Below are 17,533 nucleotides of genomic sequence, written 5' to 3'. Positions count from 1 at the left end.
AGCTCAACGAAGACTGATCCTCAGCCAATACCTTAAGTAGTGACTTCTTGGCAAGGTCATCAGAAAGCACAGGTGTGTTCGGCCTGAGGCGGGATTCGGTGAAGAGTCCCGCCCTCAAACACAGACACAAACAAACGAGTACAGAGAGACAAGAACGGAGAAAGACAGAAAGAAAGAAAGAAAAACAAAACCTGGAGCTGACAGCCAAGGACAACTGAGGGACTACGACACCTACATGTACACTGAAACAATGAAACAATGTATGATAAAAATCTAGTTGAATGAATATGGTTAATTTGATATAAATTAACTGGGCTCATATTTCAGACATTTGGGATTTTTGCAATATAAACATTGCCTGAGAGTCTTTCTAATCACCCTAAGGAATAGGGAAAAGATGACTTAAATAGTCTGGGAAACTGTCCATCTTGCTAGAGTATGGGAAAGATCCTGATCACATCACAAAGTCTACATCTGTTACAGTGTTACACTGTTTCACATGAGCCTCGGGAAAAAAGTAATAAAATCATTTTACTCCTGTTTATGTGCCATGCACAAGGCTAAACTAAAATCAGCATTTAAACTGTGCATGCCTCCTCAGGATTAACCGGGGCTTGATATGGAAACAGTTTAAGTATATAGTTAATATTTGCAAACAAAGAAAAGCAAATCAAAAATTTAGTTGCCAAAGCTACAAATCACTATAACATGGTGAAATAACTGTAGTGCAGATATTTACAATCATGATTTTCGATAAAGATATTTAACTTCTTTATTCTTCGTTTTAGTTGTTTTATATTAAAGTCTTGGATGTCTCTTCCTATGTGGCAAAGTCATAATCATCAATGTGCCTTCATGAGCTCATGAGGGCCAGCAAACCTTAAATTGCCTCAGCAGACTCATCTGGATGAATTTCATTCACACTAACAAGATTGCAAACACCCCACAGCAATCCCACAGGAAAACAGGCCTGGGTCAAATATCACTCAAATATCACCCCACTGCATGGGATCAGACATATTTGTTTGCCAGTGAATGGTGGAATGTGGTAGATGTGAGTTAGAACAATCAGATTTTTAATTACATAGTAATGCAACTCATGTTCATTTTACGTGCAGTGAAGTTTGTCAGTAATGTCTCCATGATCCTGCCCCCATGCTCCACAAGGATCCAGTACTCATCATCTCTTCCTCCACTTGGTCCATACAACAAGATACCAATGAAAGTTCTGTCTTCCTCAAACAACAAGTGTAACTTGAATAAATAGATCTAGTGATTATTACAGCTTTCGAGAGAGTCCACAGTCTGAGGTTTATTTAAGCTTTTTATTTTATTTTTTTATTTTTAATTTTTTCTCCCCTGTCCCATTTGGTTCTTTAGCCATCAGAATTGTTGTCTGAAGACCAACAAGGATACCCAATGGATTTACTTTGCCAAATGGATCATCGTGGCATTGCCGTATTGGTCCATTTGGTCGATCTTTGTTTTTATTATTTATTATATTTTATTTTCAGATGTTACAGACAGGACAGACATGAGTGAGGGATAGGAAAGGGAGAAAGAAAGAGGAAGGAAAGGAAAAACAGAAGGGGAGAGGGACAGTGAGAAAGGGGGGGAGAAAAAAAAATAAAAATCTCCTGGATCACCTGTTGAGAGAAGAATAGAAAACAAGCAAAAAAAAGACAAAAAAAAAACAAAGCAACATACTAAACACAACACCATCGCATTAATCTAGCTAAGTGTAAACAGCAGTAAATACTAAATATTCAATGTTGTTGTGCAGCACGCAGGACAGATGTGCTTCGAAGTAGCAGCCAAGAAAGGTGTAATTTGGGTCTACGAGCAGTGAACACCCGTGTGCATACCTGTGTGGATCAGCGCGCTTGTATTCCAAAGGTTTCTCCATGTAACGATCTGCTAGGGAGTGTGGGGGGGCCACAGCCCCGTCCTCCGGGGTGTGAAGCGGGTATGGAGGAGATCAAAACTCCAGACATCCAGAGGCCCCCAGAACACAAGAGACCAAGGAAGACCAACAGAGGGGCAGCCGCGCCACTGTTCCAGTAAGAGCTGAGGAGAGTCCCAGATGAGGGTTCACTCAGCAGCCGTGGAGCAGAAGCCAGGGGGAGTTGCAGTGACGCGTCCATGAGCTCCGCCGGCCGCCAGCTGTGCCTGAGTGACCGAGCCCCAGGCCGAGAGGCCGGGGGCACCCCACCCCCGAAGGGGCCCGAGCGAGCGCCAGGCTCCAGGCCCCGATAAGCGGCCGCCAAGGAGTGAGCCGGTGTGTACCTGGACGCCCATCCCCAGACACAAAGAACCACCAACGCACCGACACCTGAGGGAGTCCGCCACCGGCAGGGGAAGTGGTGGTAGGTGGAGATAGGCCTCCAAACCTTGGAGGGCCTGAGGTGACCCCAGAGAGGTGGCGTCTGATACCCAACCTGACATATAGACACAGACATACAGGCACACACAGACACAAACATCCATTCCCACCCTCATGCTCTCATATGCACTCACTCCACACTCAACCAACGTGGAGACAGACATAAAGAGACGCTGTACACACGATCACACTCCCCAAGCGTACTCTACAAACCGGGTCTAGGTACCCTTGCCCCTGGAGGGGGGAACCGCACCCAGACCCAGGTGGTGTTACCCTTTTCCCTGCGGTGGGGCGAGGCAGACCACTCCGACTCCGTAGCAGCAGGGAGGCCCCACACTCCAGACCGCAGTCGGACGGCCAACTCCACCTAGCCCTCCCGCTCCAGCAGGCCGCAGAGAATGGGGGTGGGAGAAGACTCCAAACCTCCCTCCACCCGCTCATTGTAGTGTTGATGCATGTATGTTCTAAGGTGCAATTAAAACCCAGGAGGGCATGGAGCTACCTGCCAAGGAGCAGCAGGTAAGCGCATGGTCCCTCCTGCTGGCCCTCAATGTCTAAGTGTATTTAAAATTGAGAGGTGGGCAACGACGCCAGGGTTGAGGTGTACACCCTGATGGTAATTTGGACTCCGTGATTGTGCCCACCCCCAAGATCCTATATGTATGTGTGATGAGAGTGTGAATAATGTGAATGTCTAAGTTGTGGGATAAAATTGAGGCAGAGGCAGCCAGAAGGGGACAGAGGGGGGGTAGCCTCCTCTGCACCCTGGTGACATACCCCTACTCCAAGGCCCTGCATGTGTGGGTGGTTGTGGTGGAGCGGGAAGAGGGAGGCAGCTGGAGATGGGGAGGTTTATTTAAGCTAACGTGACAAACTCACAGCATCATCCTTAACTAGGGTACCACAAACCCAAAACAGATTAAGCCTTGATAAAGTAATAGACAATCACAATGTAGAGCAATTATTGTTAAAGCAATCAACTTATATAGCAATTTTCTTCTCAATTTGTGCTCAAAGTGCTTTCTTTACCCAAGCACCATTGTGTATACCTTATTTTTCTGACTCTATGGCGCACCACATTATAAGGCGCAATATCAATGAATTGGTCTGTTTTCATACATAAGGCTTAGCAGATTATAAGGCGCATTAAGCGAAACAAAACAGTCAGATAAGTCAAACTTTATTAAACTCATTCACAATAACTCTCAACATTGCAGGTCATCTTCTTGCTTCCTCCACTTCTGTACCATTGATTCATTAATGTTGAATTCTCCTGCGGCTGCTCTATTGCTATGTTCTCCTGCGTGACTGATAGCCTCGAGTTTGAAATCCGCTTTGTAAGCATGTCTCGGGTGCCATTTTGGGGTCCTTATACACACACCATAATATTATGTTGAAGTACAGTACGTATTACTCCGCGAGGCTCCTGACTACGGTAGCTGTAATGCTCCGACAATCCATCGAGCGGTGCGGCTTTGTAGCTTACCAAGGTTTTACTAGAACATTTTGACAGATTTTTGAGCGCCATGTCCCACATAAAATCGGTTTGAGGTTAGTAAGCACAACCAGAATTAATACATAAGGCACACCAAATTATGAGCGTGCTGTTGATTTTTGAGAAAATTAAAGGATTTTAAGTGCACCTTATATTCTGAAAAATACGGTACCTAAGTATCTTGTGCCAAATATTTACACACACATCTGAGGGGCATCAGAGGCAACTTAGGGATCAGTGTCTTGCCTAAGAATACTTTAGCATCCAGACTAGGAGAGCCAGGGATTGAACCACGAACCTTCCCAATCCACTCTACCTCCTGAGCCACAGCCCCTCGCAGTCACAGCAAGAAGAAATCAGCAGTTTCACATGTATTTTCCACAAATGACAGTGCAAGTTCAGGAAGTAAGAGTAATATATTTTCCAGCATGTCTATTACCATTGAAGCTTTTCAGAAAAGGCAAAACATTTTGAGCAAATAAATAAATAAATAAAGTAAATATTTATGGATAAAACTGAATTAATTGTTTTTTAAAAAGTATAATAATAAACATAGTTAGGCTCATATTGCCTTAATACAGTAACAAGCTAAATGTTTGCTTGATTAGATCTTAACTGGTTCATTGTGCAATCAGCTAATTGTTGCAGCTCATACTAGAAGTACTTGATTCTTCATCTTGGTTGTTATTCCCACACTGAACATAATCTATAAAAGATCTATAAGAGATCTATAAGAGATCATAAACCCAGTTTAAGCAGAGACTCGCCTGTGATGTGAATGAATCATTAACCATAGGAAAACATGATGAAATTGAAGGATGCTCTCTCATAAACACCTGCAACAACGTGGGCAACATTTTCCCAAACAGTGTAATTTAACTGTCAAATAAAACTTTTTTGAGTTTGAGAAAGTTTGAACATAGCATTCTCCAAAGGGCCTATAAAGTATTAATGAATCATCTTTTTTTAGGCGTATGATATGGTACCAGGGCACAGTAAGGGAATAAAAGGCTTTGGGGCAATCTCAAAACTCCAGTGGAGGGATGGGATAGTGGAAACAAAAAAATACAGTTTTGATTGCACTTTTCCTCTTCAGAAAACAAAGTAATGTATATGTTTGTGGCTGGATCAAATACCTAATGTTTGAATTCAGGGGACAGACACCTTGTCTCTAAAAGCAGATGTTTTGGCAATTAGCACATCTGGAGCTTCCAGGTGTGCATTAACACAACGCAACAATGCTTCTAAGAATGGATGTTCTAGCAAATTCTGACCAAAATCAGATGCTGCTCAGATTAATTTTTAAAGCTACGTCTCAGACTCTACCGCATGGAAGCTAAGAAAATTTTTGAGTTAAGTCAACAGAATTCTGGCCAACAGCCTCGGTTAGCACAACATAGATTCTGACCTGTGGTTACATAATAAAGTTCTTCTTTATACCACAACTGTTGCTGGAGCGTTAACCACTTTAGACACTGAAAGAAAAAGCCTTTTCTCAATGTTTCCAAACATGGCCGCACAGCTTAGGTTTGCAAAGCTGCACCTAAACAAACAAGAAGAAAACCAATATCCTTTGGACAGACAAGGACAAAGTGGAGATGTTTAACCATAGCGCACAACATCAAAGCTGGCAAAAACTTACACAGCATATCAGCACAAACACCTGATACAAGCGTCAAGCAACGTGGTGAACATGGCAACCTAGACACTTCACCCCCGTTGCCTACTGGTGGCATCAGAGGGCCCGGTGGCGCCAGTGTCCGGCAGCCTCGCCTCTGTCAGTGCGCCTCAGGGTGGCTGTGGCTACAATGTAGCTTGCCATCACCAGTGTGTGGATGTGTGTGTGAATGGTTGGATGACTGGATGTGTAAAGCACTTTGGGGTCCTTAAGGACTAGAAAAGCGCTATACAAATACAGGCCATTTACCTTGTAGTCACTGAGACAACCAGGAACTCCTCTGTGTACCAAAGTACACTAGAGGAAAATGCAAGGCCATCTGTCCAACAGCTGAGTCATGCAATAGGACAGTTATCCCAAGCATGGCAGCAAATTTACAACAGAATGGTTGAAAAGGCTAATGCAATGGGCCAGTCAAAGCCCAGAACTCAACCCAAATGAAATGCTGTGGTAACACATTAAGAGAGCTATACACAAATGAATGCCCTCAAACCTCAATAAACTGAAGAAATGTTATAAAGAAGAGTGTGCCGAAATTCCTCCAAAACAATATGAAAGACTGATAAAGTCATATTGAAAATGATTACTTCAAGTTATTGCTGCCATAGGCAGTTCTACAAGCTCCAAGTCCTGCGAAAACTTTCTTTTTCACGACTGTCTCTGTGTAACATACCAAAACATGACTTTTTTTCATTCACTTTATTCCTTCAACTTTCTCATGGTTTTGACAGTCCTTGAAATGTGCTCTTGGATACTAGCAGTAAAAAGGTTGTTATAAATAAGTACAGAGTACTTCATTGTACTTCACTGGTGTCACCTACCACCTCTGACTGCAAGTAAACAGAGCCTCTGTCCCTCTTGTCTATTTATGTTATACTTTCATTTAAAAAATGCAAGCAGTAAAAGAATGTCACCGCAGGTCATGTTTTGGTTCAGGAAGTAAATATAATTCATTGTTTGAGCAAGCAACAGAGAGCGAGAACTCTTTTTTTTTTTACAAGGGAGGACAGTCATTATCTCCACAGACAAAACAGCTCACTTGTCAGGCAACTGCAAACATTAACTGTTTGAACAAACAACAGGCACTGTTGTTCTGCTGAAGACGGTCCAAAGCAAGTGCTAAATGCCAACCAATAACTTCCACACTGAAAATCTAAGAATTGGCACTTTTTTATGCAGATCAGGGAATGTCTGATCAAAGAAATACATGAGATCAAGTGTTCCCTGACAGCTTTTGAAATCCAACCGATTGCAGTCAATACGCTAAAACATTAAATTACATATATTATACGACAAAGGTGTTTTTTTAGTTGCGGCTGGCAAATTGTGACCAGAACTGAGAAGGACAGATTTTACCTACAGTCAAGGCAGCAGCTGGAGTTCAGATTCACACTCCTTGATTCTGTGCTCAATAAATATTTTATTGTAGCTGAAAAAATAACTTCATATCAGTACAGTGCAGTGAGTTTCTGTGGGCTGCTGATGCAACATGTGGCCAGATCACTAATGAGAGACACCACTGTGATACTTTCGTCACATGTTTTGGTGCTTACGCAGCAGATAAAAGGAATCCATGTATATTATTTCAGCTTTGTATCAGCCATTAGAGTTGAAAGTAAAAAAAAGTAACAGCTATAAATGTAAATGTCACACGTCTACATTTTTTTTTGCAGTTTCTGTTAGTGGCTAAAGTGAAGTGCAAGCAAATTACTATCATTGCAGCAGAGGTGTAAGTAATAATGACAGGTGTTAGGGCTCATTTTGTTGTTGGTTATAATGAAGAGAGTGTCAGAAGGTATGCTCAGCAACTTATGTGCAAGAACCTAAATTATTCATCGGAAAGGAATAAAATCACTTCATAACACTGACAACAACAAAGAATAAGAAGTGTCAAGTTTTAGCCCTGTAACCAGATAGAAATGGGTATGACGTTTAAATTCTGGATGCCTTTATCATGTAAAATAATCCAGCTATTGTTCTTAGTGCTTTGTGTGTTTAGTTTATTAGGCTTGTATATGTAAATATCAGCAAAAGTACAGATTTTCTTTGCTTAAGTACAAGTAAAGATATCTGTGTTAAAAAAAATACTTGAGTAAAGAAGTTTCTTCAGTACTTTACTGAAGTAATAGTGAAGAAGTAGGAGCCCTGAAATGTGCTCAAAGCAAGGAAGTATACAGTAGCTCCTTGAAGGACAGTTCTAGGTAATTGAACCAAATGTTTCACAGCTATCATGGCTGATTTCCATCCTCACACTGACAGTACACTGTCTTTAGACTAGACTGTATACAGTTAGTTTAAACTTGGAAGTGAATGAATCTAAGCAGCAGCATCTTAAATGCAACTCCTCTACTACACTTAATGTAAACCTAAATCTGATCCTGAGCACCACAGCTCTGTGCACCAGTCGCACAAACTGCTCTAATGCAAGCTAACCTGTTTATCCTGCACAAAACTAACCAGAATTGTCATGCAAAATTTGAATAACATAAGGCTAGTATACTCAGTTTGGTTAGCAGGATGTCTCAAAAAATGAAAATACGTAATATATTAAAACACATCATATTTAGATCCAATATGTGATTAAAACTATGACATTACATTTGCAGTTTATCAAGTGTGACTCAGCTGTCCTTACCTTTAAATAAAATCTCTCTCCTTCCTCTCCTGTTCTGCGTTACTACATGGTTCTTCGAGTGAAGTTGGCTCTTGTTTGTTAATGTTTGTTAATCTGACAGAAAGTTTGAATATGAAATTACCTGCCACTTAAAAAAAACCTCAAGACACGCAACACTACAGTTCAACTAGAAATCATTCAGCAGCAGCAGCAGGCGGGAAAGAGACGACCTTCTCACGCTGCGCTCTCGAGCTGAGTGAAGGGAATAAGAATCAAATTTGCACCAATGAACCTGTGCGACCACTGAGACTGCAATCCCTCTTCCCTACATGATAACAAGAGTTTTTGTGGACCAGCAAAACGGCGTGTTATGTTTATCTTTTAGCTTGTCTTCAGAGGCATGGGTAAGTAATAACTGTTAAACCACAAGAAAGCAGCACGTTTGGCTTTGCCTTTTAGCAGTAGAGGCAGCAGGGGTGTTTGTCAAAGCCACGCTCCTGATGGTGTTTCACAAAGGCACAGATGATTAAACTGCATATTTCTGTACTTAGAGCAGATATGGAGATAGGATGAAAACACTGTTTACTTTTGAGGCATATACCTAATGATGCTGTCAAGAGCAATTTACAACAATTGCCAACTAAATTGCATCCATTATCCCTTATAGCATTTTCATAAGTATTTTCCAATATGTCCCTTGTTTAAACGTATCTAAGGGATATAATTAAATTTTAGTGTCTCTTTTAGTGTATGCGAGTCTCTTGTGCCCATTTATACTTTCCACATGTGAGTCATTGCTAAGTAATCCATAGATATTAGCACTCAATATAGCATCCTACAACCTGTAAATATTCATATCTGTTTAACTGGCAGATTATAGAAGTAGAGTGGTGGATTTTTTCATATTAACTTAAAAAAACGTTTTGACATTAACTTCTTTATTAAGAAGCTCCATTACTACATTCAGGCACAGCTCAGAAACAGTCATTTCAATTTTTTCACTTGCAGATTCTAATACATTTTTTCCCCCTAGTGGTGCTGACTTCTCTCTTTTCTGCTTTTCCCACTTCACCTTAAGCTAAAATTGTTTGCTTTTATGGAGAAATGGGGGCATGGCAGCATTCAGATTACAGGTAGAATATGTTTAGAAGTTAGAAAGGTAACATACAGATGGTTCACAAAGGCCAACTAAATTGGCCAGTGCAGACGTTTCATAAACGTGATGGTAATTTTGCCTGTGCACTGCAAGGTAATTATTTCTCCACACATATGGTATCAAACCATGCCTAATGTGCCGATGCCCTAAATCATCTTCCTAAACCCCTTTGCCCCATGTGGAGATATTCCAAGCGCCGTTTTTATTAGTTGTCTTGTTGTTGTGCTACTCCTATCCCAAATTCTCAGCCTCAGCAAAAGGTCATCCAAAATTTCTGGCAACTACCCTTGACCTGTCCAGCTTTGGTGTATTTATCAGGAGTTTATGCTCCTGCTGGCATAACTGTCTGGGTCACAGTGCTGAAGCTCACAGGTCACCACAACATAATTAAAAAGGACCAAATGCTCCCACATAGCATAAAATAAAAGAAGTTAAAGGAAGATGTGATTTTAGGGTCATGGTCATGCTTGGTCAGATTTTCTGCTACACTGTATGGGCCCATGATGCAAAAACTAAATACAATGGAATATTAAATAAAAACATAAAAAAAAAAAAAACAGCTCAGACCATAGACTATAATAAATAAACTCTGTATTCGTTGGAAATACAGTCAGAACATTAAAATCAAACTATTAGACATGAACAAAATACTTTAGAATTACAATTGTATATAAATAATATACAATTTCAACCATTTCAGCTGCAAACCAGGCAGTGTTAAATAATCTCAGAGAATATACTCTAAAAACATAATATAAATGCACATTAGGTGTGCAGTATAATTTACCATGATATCATACCACAGGAAAAAGTGAACCTACTGTAAATTAGTGAATTAGGTTATAAATTAGATTAAAATAAAAAAGAGAGACGCGTTTATAAGGTTATAGCTGTATAAACACTACAGGTAGATCATTTTAGTCCTTTGGCGAGTGGCTGTTATGCAACATATTGAAACCATAGTATGTGATGTAGATAAGAACCATCAGGAGTCTAATATGTGTGGCAAGTTTTGGTGCTAAGCTCCTCATCATGTGGAAGAAGTTTACAGACAGACAAACAGACATAGAAAAATATGTTGCATACTCCACGTCATCCCTGTGTCCTTTTCGGGAATTTTTGTTCCGTGTCATGTAAGGGTAACAGCGCACTATTGCAGAACAAACATCAGGTCAGTCTGGATAAACTGTTATATTGTTATGCATTGAAAAGATTGCACATACACACACATACATGCAGACAGACTGTGTCCACTGTTTCAGAGCAGGAGTTATTATCATTTTCACAGTAGCAGTACCTCAGTGGCTTTTTAAGTTCAGCGAAATGTCACTACACTTTGTCTCACTGCTCAATTGTGATGCCCCTCCAACAGTCTTGGAGGCAGTCCAGCCCTATGTTAGAGGGACACTGCCTGACATGAGAGGGTTGTCAGCACTCTGGCTCTGTGATTCTCTCTCTTCCATCCACCTGGCATTAACCTTCCTTTGTGTCTGCACCTTCAATGGCCACACAGAGCATATGACACACATCGATCATCTGCTTGCATTGCGAATATTGTTGACCTTCACACTTAATCTATTTAGTTTAGTTCAGTTTCACTAAATTCCATTTTATTTTTGTAAATCTCTTGTGTGCAACTCCACTTCTAACTGTTCTTGTGCCAGTTTATGACAGTAGACAGTGGAGAGATTCACAGTCAGTGATAATCCTGATTTTATTAAGTCAGTTCAAGTTAAACACCAAGTTTACGTGTTTTTTTTCTATTTGCATCTTTAGGCTACAAATATTTTTAATGCATTTTGCTATTACTGTTGCATATTTTAAAATGAAAAATGGAAATAAAATTTTAAACAGGGTATTTTAAAAATTATTATGATCATATCTTAAACTGTAAGTGAATTGAGTTGTAAAGGAGCATTACGTGTTTATAATGTCTTACCAAGGCAAATCTATCCACTTTATGCATTTCAACCGCTGTGTCTTTGATTTTACTCTTCCTGAGAAAAATATATTTCCAAGTTTTTCTGCAGATGATGTAAAACAGTCTGTGTGTATCTTGCAGTTTAAGGCAAAACTCAAAAATAACAGTAACAATGCTCTGCAAACGGCATCCTGCAGACACAGAAATGTGCTTTGCAGTGGCACTGGCCCAAACCGATTTGGAACTACTGAGGCTTTTGGTTTATCCCACTTCAGTAGGCAGCCATCCAGAAAGAGAGTGCCTTTAAACACAGCAGTCTACTGTGAGGTTCGTAGGCGGGAAGGAGCAGACACATTGGGTTTAATACATACACACAGAGATGCTTGAAAAACCAGTAGACCCACATAAAGCATCCTAAAACCCAAAATAGGAAAAATAAAATAAAATAATTCAAAGTTACATTATTCGTCAGTCTATTCTGGACTTCACAGGTTTTAGAAAGCAGTGTTTGAAAGCAGAAAAGCTTTACAATCCTCTGTAATGCTTCTTTAGAATCAAAGCAACCAACTGCAATAAGAACTGTTGATTGTAAGTACTCCAAAAGTGAGTGAGTGCTAAATCCTTCTCTAATCTCTTTTACGAGTTACATTTACTACATTTATTTTTATTTCATTTTTAGTCAGAAATCAAAGCTGACTTTGATTATCATTGAGAAGACACAAAATGCCAGATGTTTCGGCCTTTTTGGTGATAGTTTTATTTTCCCACCATGGCAATGCTGTTTTAATCAAAAACTCTTTCAGAATTAGTGAATTGGTTGCTGTTTGTTTTCTATGCATTTTCTAAATCAGTACCTGGCATTCAGTCCTCAGACAAAGTTTGATTATGATCCATTACCTGAAAACCTGTCATCTGTGCTTTGTATTGGTTATTCATCAATGTTAGCACTATAACATGATAACATGGTAAATGATGTTCCTGCTAGGCATCTGCATTACATATTGTCACTCTGAACATTAAAACATCTGAGCTCAGTCACGGAGCTGCAAGCAAGTGCGAACTTCAAATCACTGACATTTTCTCTGTCTGTTCTATGAGCTATTTTAAGAGCATACATGTGCAGACCACCTACTGACATGTTTATCAGCGTGCAGCCCACGTACCAAACATACCCGTGCATAATTCAACTTTTGTCACCCAAGCAAAATGCCAGATATTTTTATGAACTCAATTACTTGTTAATGTGATATAGAAACCAAATAAATCTGGTACATATAAATGGTCTGCACTAAAAAAAAAAAAAAATCACTGTTATCGCATCAGTCAATTTTCTGATTGCTTTTTGGCAATTAATGATAGAAAGCTTGTATCATATTAATCAATCAAAATTTCTGTAAAGTTAAAGTAATGTGAGTACCACAGTGGCCCTTCCTATGAATGCACCCCAAAGGTAATTGCATTTTATGATCTCCTCCACCCATATCCTGTGGATAAGAGAGGTATGAAGAAAGTGCACCTCCTATTTTTTCATTCTATGTCCTTGTTTACTTTAGCTAATTGACTTTGAGCTTGTTTTCTTTCATATCCTAATAAATAATATGTTAATCCAGCTGGGACAGCAGGGTGGAAATGAGCACTGAAAGAAATTAGCAAATGACATTTTAACAAGGATGTCTGTGGTGATATAATGGGGCCTAATGAAAGTAATGTTTTCATTGATGTGCTGACAGCATGGCATTCTCCCAGCTGTACCCCTGCCTTTGCCTTGTGGGATGTGTATAACAGAAAATAGAAGGGGACAGACTACGAAAACATAGACCTGTTTGTCAATATAAATTCGTGTGTGTATATGCACAAACGTGCCCTTCAACTAATGGCAAGAGATGATACAGTTTAGGCAAATTATACTACATGAATAAAGATACATATGTCAAAGCTGATTGCTAGAATTATAAGTCACACGTCAGATGCTTTCTGAGACCAAGTATTTAATGCAGCCTACTTCTTAAAACATTTTGGAGAAGTCTGTTGGAAAACAAATCCCCGTGAAGTACGTGGTCCTGATAGCTTGTTGATGCAGTGAATATTTGTGGGTGGTGAAGTGGCCACATTTGGTTGCGGCAAATTGTATTTGCAGTGAAGTGGGAAAAGCTCTATTGGCTTTACTCATTTGGCAGCTTATGTAAAACTAAACATTCTGCACTGCCAGTTTGACATCCAAACTTGCAACATTTTTTAATCTCAGTGTTCATGAAAAAATGCCTTTTGGTGTTGCTGTTCCATCTTTTTAAGAATTTTTCAGATTGTTGATTTGGCCAGTGCCATAGTTTTTACTGTCTTGCTGATATTTTGGTTTTTCAGCCTATGATGGCGTCCTCCGCCTGCATCGATAGCACTTCGGACCTCATATTAAAAGTTCAAGTGAACAGCTACCAAATGCAAATTCAACACTTCAAATCAACTCGAGTGTCACGGGCTGCGATGGCAGACCGTGGAGTGACAGTGAAAGCAGGGCCCAAACGCGAGACTCTAAGTGAAGGACAGTGGATTTATTTACAGGAGGTGAAAAACACACAACTATATACAAAATCCCAGCACTGTGGTCCCGTGGTGATTCTCCCTGAATCCCACACAGTGCAGATGTCCGTGAGAAGTGAAAGGTGGCGACTCCAAAAAACTCCAATTCCCACACCGTGACTTTAGAGGCGTACTCCGCTCCCGATTCCTGGTAACACAAAAGGCAGAGGGTTAGCAGGGGATCTGTTTCCGCGGAGGTTACGTAAAAGCTCACGGCAGTACTGACGAGTTCTGACTCAAGGATCCAGCGTCGGCCTCAGCTCAGCTGCAGTCCTAAATGCCGTTCCTAGACGAGCGTAATCTGCTGCAGCTGGCAGAGGACGACGAGCGGCAGGTGCGGCCGTCTCTCGAGTAGACCACTTCCGGGTTCGCAGTCTCCTCAGCGAACCCACACCTCCGGAAGCTCACACAGAGACACATGGAGAGATGGAGAGCAAACCAATACAACACACGGAAAACATAAACATAAACATACACTGAAAATGCCTGAGCCCTGGGTCCCTAGACCCAGGCCATGACAGTACCCCCCCTCTAAGGGTCGGCTCCCGACGACCCAAAAACACAAACCAAAAACAACAGTACAACCAACCCAGGGCGGGCGGCGGGAGGTCCAGGACGGAGGGCCCCAAAACCACTCCGCTAAACAGCCACTACAAAGCAACAACAGAAAAACACAGTTCAACAGTCCAATCCCCCGGTCCAGCGGCAGCAAACACAGTTCCGGCAGCAAACACAGTTCCGGCGGCCGACCCGCAGGATGGCAAAACAAGCGGGACCCGCCGCGGGTTAGACAGTGGCGGCAAAACAGTTCAGGTGGCCTACCTCTAACCCCTTGATGGAAACGCAGCAGCTCCGGCGAGCGGCCACGGGTCCGGCAGCCGCGGCGGAACGGTTCCGGTGGCCTGCCACGGGTCCGGTGGCGGCGGCGCTGCTCCTCCGGCGGCCTGCCACGGGTCCGGTGGCGGCGGAACGGTTCTGGTGGCTTGCCACGGGTCCGGTGGCGGCGGCGCTGCTCCTCCGGCGGCCTGCCACAGGTCCGGTGGCAGCGGAACGGTTCTGGTGGCCTGCCACGGGTCCGATGGCAACGTCGCTGCTCCAGTGAGCAACAGCGAGGCGTGGCACATGGTCTATGACGCGCCGGTCGCTGACGTGGACGCACTGGACGTGGATGGCGTGGAGGTCCCTCCGGTTCGCTGACCTCCGGCTGAGCGGGTCCCTCCTCGGCTGGCAGCGAGAGCCCCTCCTCGGCTGGCAGCGCCGGTTGTTCGTTCCGCTCGCCGAGCTGAGCTGCTCCGGCTCGCTGAGCTGCTCCGGCTCGCTGAGCTCCACAGCTGGCGACGCGGGCTCCTCCCGCTCGCTGAGCTCCTGCTCGGGCATGCTGAGCTCCTCAGCTGGCCGTGCGGGCACCTCCGGCTGCGCTCCAGTCACAGATGGATGATCCGGAGGCGAAGATGGTGATGCGGTGTACGCAGGCGGGGAAGGTGAAGGCAGAGCCGGTGAAGAAGATGGCAGAGGGGTGACTACATGCGGATGAGATGACGACGGCGCTACATCCACAGATGGTGAAGCCGCCAGCGGCATGGAGACTGCTGAATGAGGCGACGCTAGTCGTACAGTAGGCCGGCTTGCAGCAGCGTCAGCGGCGTCACCATCCACTGAAAACAAAAAAGCAGATGGGGTGAGAAATGAAAAAGTGTCCTTGTTACTCACCACAGCCGGTTCTTGAGATGTCCGGGAGGGCGGCTGCGGTGAGGAACGCCGGCGGCGCGAACGTCGTTTCCATGTAGACGTCGGGGCCGGCGTCTCAGGCTGTGAATCCACCAGCTGTCCGGGCCGGTGAGCAGCCTGAGGAGGAGAGTGGAGGTGGAGGGTGGAAAGCAGGAAGTCCAGGACAACTGAATTAAGGGAGTCCACCAACCAGGGGAATTCAAACAGCATCCCCTGCAGCCGCCTCTCCACGGCGCGACGCAACCCCTCCGTGGGCTTCTCCCACCACAACTCACACATGCGGTAAACCTTGTCCATAACCTCCCCCCTGAGCCTCTCCTCAGAGACCGCTGGGTCCAGACGTGGCGCTGTAAACCGAGCTGAAGGTGGCCGCTGATCGGCTAACCGAACTGAAGATGGCTGCTGATCAGCTAACCGAACTGAAGGTGGCTGCTGATCAGCTGACTGAACAAACATAGCCCCAGAATAAAGAGTTCCAGACGAAACAGTCTTGATTCCTGGATTTGAAAGAACGTCAGGCGCACAGTCTTCTGAACCTATGGGAGAATAATCGCTCTTAAAACGAAAACTTCTATTTTCCCAAACCGGAGAAACACGAGCTGTAGTGTTCATGAAGCTGGCGGAATGTGACGAGGGCGGATTTTGATGTGGCTGCTCCTGCAGTGATGTGGGAGCGCTGGGTGTGTCGGGTGGCACGAGAATAATCCCTAGCATCTTATAGAATGCCTGAGCAGGCGTAAGCTGATTGCTGTCAGGCTCATAGTAATCCTCCCGGGACCGGCTAGGGCGTTCTCTGCGAGACCGAGGCGTCCGCGGAGAGGAAGCAGACGAGTGGGCCGAAGGGTAGGCTGCCAGCGAGGAACGGCAGCACGGAGGCCCTCCAAGCACTAGTCGGGTCCCGTCAAAACGGGAGCTGCGCTTCCGCGGTGAGTCCGCTGGGTCCATAGTGGCTGGATCCTTCTGTCACGGGCTGCGATGGCAGACCGTGGAGTGACAGTGAAAGCAGGGCCCAAACGCGAGACTCTAAGTGAAGGACAGTGGATTTATTTACAGGAGGTGAAAAACACACAACTATATACAAAATCCCAGCACTGTGGTCCCGTGGTGATTCTCCCTGAATCCCACACAGTGCAGATGTCCGTGAGAAGTGAAAGGTGGCGACTCCAAAAAACTCCAATTCCCACACCGTGACTTTAGAGGCGTACTCCGCTCCCGATTCCTGGTAACACAAAAGGCAGAGGGTTAGCAGGGGATCTGTTTCCGCGGAGGTTACGTAAAAGCTCACGGCAGTACTGACGAGTTCTGACTCAAGGATCCAGCGTCGGCCTCAGCTCAGCTGCAGTCCTAAATGCCGTTCCTAGACGAGCGTAATCTGCTGCAGCTGGCAGAGGACGACGAGCGGCAGGTGCGGCCGTCTCTCGAGTAGACCACTTCCGGGTTCGCAGTCTCCTCAGCGAACCCACACCTCCGGAAGCTCACACAGAGACACATGGAGAGATGGAGAGCAAACCAATACAACACACGGAAAACATAAACATAAACATACACTGAAAATGCCTGAGCCCTGGGTCCCTAGACCCAGGCCATGACATCGAGACTTTTTATCTGCTTAATCTGTCATGCAATGATGAGGGAACAGCCCTCTCACGTAAATGACACTGCTTGTCAGTCACTTGTCTAATTATTCTTGAGCCTTGGAAAATGAGGCACTTTGTTATGGAAGTGTCCGGTAAATTCTTCACAAATTAGTGAATGTACTTCTAACCGAGAATCATGAGTTAAAAATGAACCTCGAAGTCCACACTTCGATTAGTAACATTTGGCTGTACAATGGGAGTCAGTGATGGACAGTGTTAGGTAAAACTTACAACATACAAAGTACAGCATTTATGTAATCACATTAAATTTTCAGCAGTAACGTAATGCATTCAGTAATTGCTTCACAATTACAATTGTGTTGCTACCTGCGTTACAAAGGCGC

At 43.6% G+C, this 17,533-nt stretch overlaps 1 protein-coding gene across 1 annotated transcript; it reads right to left on the bottom strand.

Annotated features, from left to right (window-relative positions):
* Nucleotides 1–13,724: 13,724 nt before the first annotated feature.
* On the bottom strand, nucleotides 13,725–17,129 carry LOC147320983 (uncharacterized). The gene is made up of 4 exons (XM_086307375.1): nucleotides 16,850–17,129; nucleotides 15,108–16,771; nucleotides 14,051–15,075; nucleotides 13,725–13,972 (listed from the first exon to the last, which is right to left on the bottom strand). Exons 2-3 carry the CDS (start codon nucleotides 16,495–16,497, stop codon nucleotides 14,204–14,206), a joined length of 2,262 nt encoding a protein of 753 aa, XP_086163501.1. The 5' UTR covers nucleotides 16,498–16,771; nucleotides 16,850–17,129; the 3' UTR covers nucleotides 13,725–13,972; nucleotides 14,051–14,203.
* Nucleotides 17,130–17,533: the final 404 nt, after the last annotated feature.

The sequence above is a fragment of the Aulonocara sp. 'chitande type north' Nkhata Bay genome, linkage group LG10 (genome assembly GCF_057382095.1).
Source record: "Aulonocara sp. 'chitande type north' Nkhata Bay isolate Kocher_YH1m ecotype deep benthic linkage group LG10, A_spYH_male_GT1.1, whole genome shotgun sequence".
Taxonomy (NCBI): domain Eukaryota; kingdom Metazoa; phylum Chordata; class Actinopteri; order Cichliformes; family Cichlidae; genus Aulonocara; species Aulonocara sp. 'chitande type north' Nkhata Bay.
Note: the sequence above shows the minus strand (reverse complement) of the source record. Positions and strands in the feature narration are given on the sequence as shown.

What these genes read in the sequence shown, in the direction of transcription:
- LOC147320983 (XM_086307375.1), bottom strand. Translation starts at nt 16,497, where the DNA reads ATGGACCCAGCGGACTCACCGCGGAAGCGCAGCTCCCGTTTTGACGGG. An exon ending in CAGCGAGCCGGAGCAGCTCA is followed by an intron (nt 15,076 to 15,107) that starts GCTCGGCGAGCG and finishes AACCGGCGCTGC; the next exon opens with CAGCCGAGGAGGGGCTCTCG.